Source organism: Pinus tabuliformis, chromosome Q (assembly GCF_031772625.1).
Source record: "Pinus tabuliformis cultivar Carrire ecotype Pingquan chromosome Q, CPIR1, whole genome shotgun sequence".
In the NCBI taxonomy this organism is placed as follows: domain Eukaryota; kingdom Viridiplantae; phylum Streptophyta; class Pinopsida; order Pinales; family Pinaceae; genus Pinus; species Pinus tabuliformis.
Window position 1 is genome coordinate 1,261,639,371 of NC_142296.1, and position 2,876 is coordinate 1,261,642,246.

Here is a 2,876-nt window from a genome sequence, read left to right on the forward strand (position 1 = left end):
CTCCTTGCGCACACATGCAAATTGGAGACTGCACAAATGCTGTCTGAGCTGAGGCGATTCGTCCCTCACTAGATCTCTTCCTCCTGGATGCTGAACCACTGCGATCTACTGAACCCTAGACTTTTCCTCTTGTTGATCTGACACATTGCTTGTGCTCAACTTACTTGCCACTTGCTGTATCTCCTCTGATAAGTTCAATGTCAACCCTAACATCTCTTACAATGGTTGAGATTAAATCCTGACAGAGTGCTAAGATTAAATCATAAGTTAGGAATTTTAAATAAAGTAATATTCTGCTAAAGTGGCTGTCTTGTGGGTCCCTTTGCTAGCCTTAGCACCTAGGCAAACAAAACCCTTACTTCTCTACTCCAATCAACAATGTTGGATATCTCAAATTTTTTATGATTACTGTTTGCTAATGCACACCATATCATGTATTTTATGACATATTATGTACTTAATATTTTTGTTTAAATATTTATTTTGGAAAGCGAGGAAGGTTTGCTTTACTATCTGCCAAATAGTCATGTTTTCGAACTTCTTATAGTTGATTTTGTCATCAAGTGCTTTTGAGAAAGTGCAAACTATGGTAAAGCTCTTTATCTGAAGCTGTTTGATCTGCCCCTATTTGTGTTACAGATGGAAATTCGTTCTGATCTTGTCGATGCACATTTATATGCTTTCAGAAGGTACGTTCACTAATTTGTTCTCATGTCTTCCTCTTCAAAATTTGATTTGAACCATCTTTCAGAGAATACACCTTAAGGTCCATTTGTTTAAGCTATACAATTTTTGTAGTTTGAAGGTCTGATTTGTTGCTATTTTTGTTTTGGGATCTTCTATATTTTATGTATGTACAAGTCTTTATTTATATATCTGAGAGTTTGAATTTGGTAGAACTATATTGCAGGATGTTCTGGATCGAAGGCCTGAAATCCGCAGCATAAAGCATGACCTGGTGCCGTATCTTGTAAGGTCACAGCTGGTAAGTGAGCTGAAGTTTGATGTCTGCTAAACCACTTTACATTCTTTTATAGTTATTTTCCATTTTTTCGTTTCAAGTGCTAGTTGTTGTTTGAAAGATCATGTTCTCTAACCTTTAATAGGCTATTTGTTTATAGAGATATGAACTTTCAACAAACAGTGAAGTACAAACAGAAGAAACTAGGAATGGAAGCCCTGCTCTGCAAAACAGCAATTCATGGCAGCAGCAAATTCCTGGTAGCCTGGTATATCCCCCGCAATACACCATGGATGTCAGTGGTCGGAGAGCTGATGGAAGTGTATTGAAATGCTGTGCTTATATTGCGAGCAAGAGTAAATATTGTGCAAGATTGAATTCTATTCAGGCTTTTGGCGACATAAACAGAGATGTAAGCTTTTGTTATCTGAACCATCATCAGTATTTTGTTTCAAATACGCCAATAGCTCATACAATCATGAAAATGATATATAGGTTAGAAATTAGACTGACCATTTTAAGATACCTTGATTACTTTTAAAACTACTCAATTCCTTGTTAGTGCAAAGATTCTATGTTGATATCTTGCATTGGAATGTTTAGTCATGCATGTATTACACGAATTTGTAAGGATCTGTTCAAGGAGAGATTGACAGGCTTTTAATTACCTTTTAGGTTGTGGGAGAGGCAACTCATCTTACAGGTTACGCTCTGTCTAGTCATAACAACATTGTCCATCCCTCAGCAGAATATGGTGCGAAAACTACGGTAAACTTTACTTTGGATACTTTGCCTGACTATTGTTGCTATTCTTCATTCTGTTTGACTTTGGTTTATGTCTTACTGTGTGTATTTAAGCCATTGCATCTAATAGCTTAATCTCAAAGGAATATGCTCTTACAATTGTTTAGATTGGACCACACTGCATGCTTGGAGAAGGTTCACAATTGGGTGACAAATGTAGCGTCAAGCGATCTGTTGTTGGACGCCACTGCAGAATTGGTTCAAATGTAAAGGTATTATGAGCACTAAAATATCTTACAACACTAAACTTTTTATCAGGTGCTGGTCTCTTGTTTGTGACTCCGAATACTGTATTTCAATTTTCAATTGATTAAATAGTTTGTCCTTCTCTATGTAGATTGTTAATTCGGTTGTGTTGAATCACGTCACGATTGATGATGGATGCCTTATTCAAGGATCAATAATATGCAGTAATGTCCACCTTCAAGAACGAGCCACATTAAAGGATTGCCAGGTTGAGATTATATACTTATTTGACCTGGTCTACTAAAATATGTTATAGGTATAGAGACTGATTCTGAACCTGTTTTGGGCATTCCACAGGTGGGAGCAGGGTATGTGATTGCTTCTGGGACAGAGCATCGGACGGAGGCCTTGGCAAAAAAGGAGAAGGCATGATGCACTCGTGGTAGTTGCCTGTCAACAGTTTTCCTGGATTTTGGAGCAACTTATGAAGCCTTTTGGTTTTCCGCAGTTTTTAGTTCTAGGGGCCTTACAGTGGTCAGAGGGGCTATGATCTATTGGCTAGAACTCCATTTGTCTATTAATCATTTATTTTATATTAGAGGTATATAAAAGTCATAAATGGATAAGGTATTCTGGCGGGGTTGTTTGAAGAATTCTTTTTGCATCTGTCCTTTATATATAAATTTCAAGCTTTTATTCTTTGCAGTCTGGTTCCTGTTTGAATTTTTCGATCTTTTATATATGTGAGCTTATATATGTATATATATTTCCATCGTGACATGCGTCTGAAGGTACTCGTTTTTATAGTAAGGTATTTTTAATCTTTTAAGAATCTCTTACTGAGTCAAGTCAAAACAAAAGAAATCATAAATTCATCAAAAATTCAAACTGATATATTGAGCATATCTAGCATGATATCATTCTT

At 36.4% G+C, this 2,876-nt stretch overlaps 1 protein-coding gene across 1 annotated transcript; it reads left to right on the forward strand.

The window, feature by feature from the left end:
• The first annotated feature begins 545 nt into the window (after positions 1–545).
• Positions 546–2,656, forward strand: LOC149224392 (uncharacterized). The gene is made up of 7 exons (XM_089383551.1): positions 546–689; positions 898–985; positions 1,122–1,373; positions 1,637–1,729; positions 1,873–1,977; positions 2,103–2,219; positions 2,309–2,656. The coding sequence occupies exons 1-7, from the start codon at positions 640–642 to the stop codon at positions 2,381–2,383; spliced, it is 780 nt and encodes a 259-aa protein (XP_089239677.1). The 5' UTR covers positions 546–639; the 3' UTR covers positions 2,384–2,656.
• Positions 2,657–2,876: the final 220 nt, after the last annotated feature.

Excerpts from the sequence above, each read along its gene's own strand:
- LOC149224392 (XM_089383551.1), top strand. The coding sequence starts at position 640 with ATGGAAATTCGTTCTGATCTTGTCGATGCACATTTATATGCTTTCAGA. Across the intron at positions 986-1,121 it reads ATCTTGTAAGGTCACAGCTG|AGATATGAACTTTCAACAAA; the intron begins GTAAGTGAGCTG and ends ATTTGTTTATAG. Across the intron at positions 1,374-1,636 it reads TTGGCGACATAAACAGAGAT|GTTGTGGGAGAGGCAACTCA; the intron begins GTAAGCTTTTGT and ends ATTACCTTTTAG.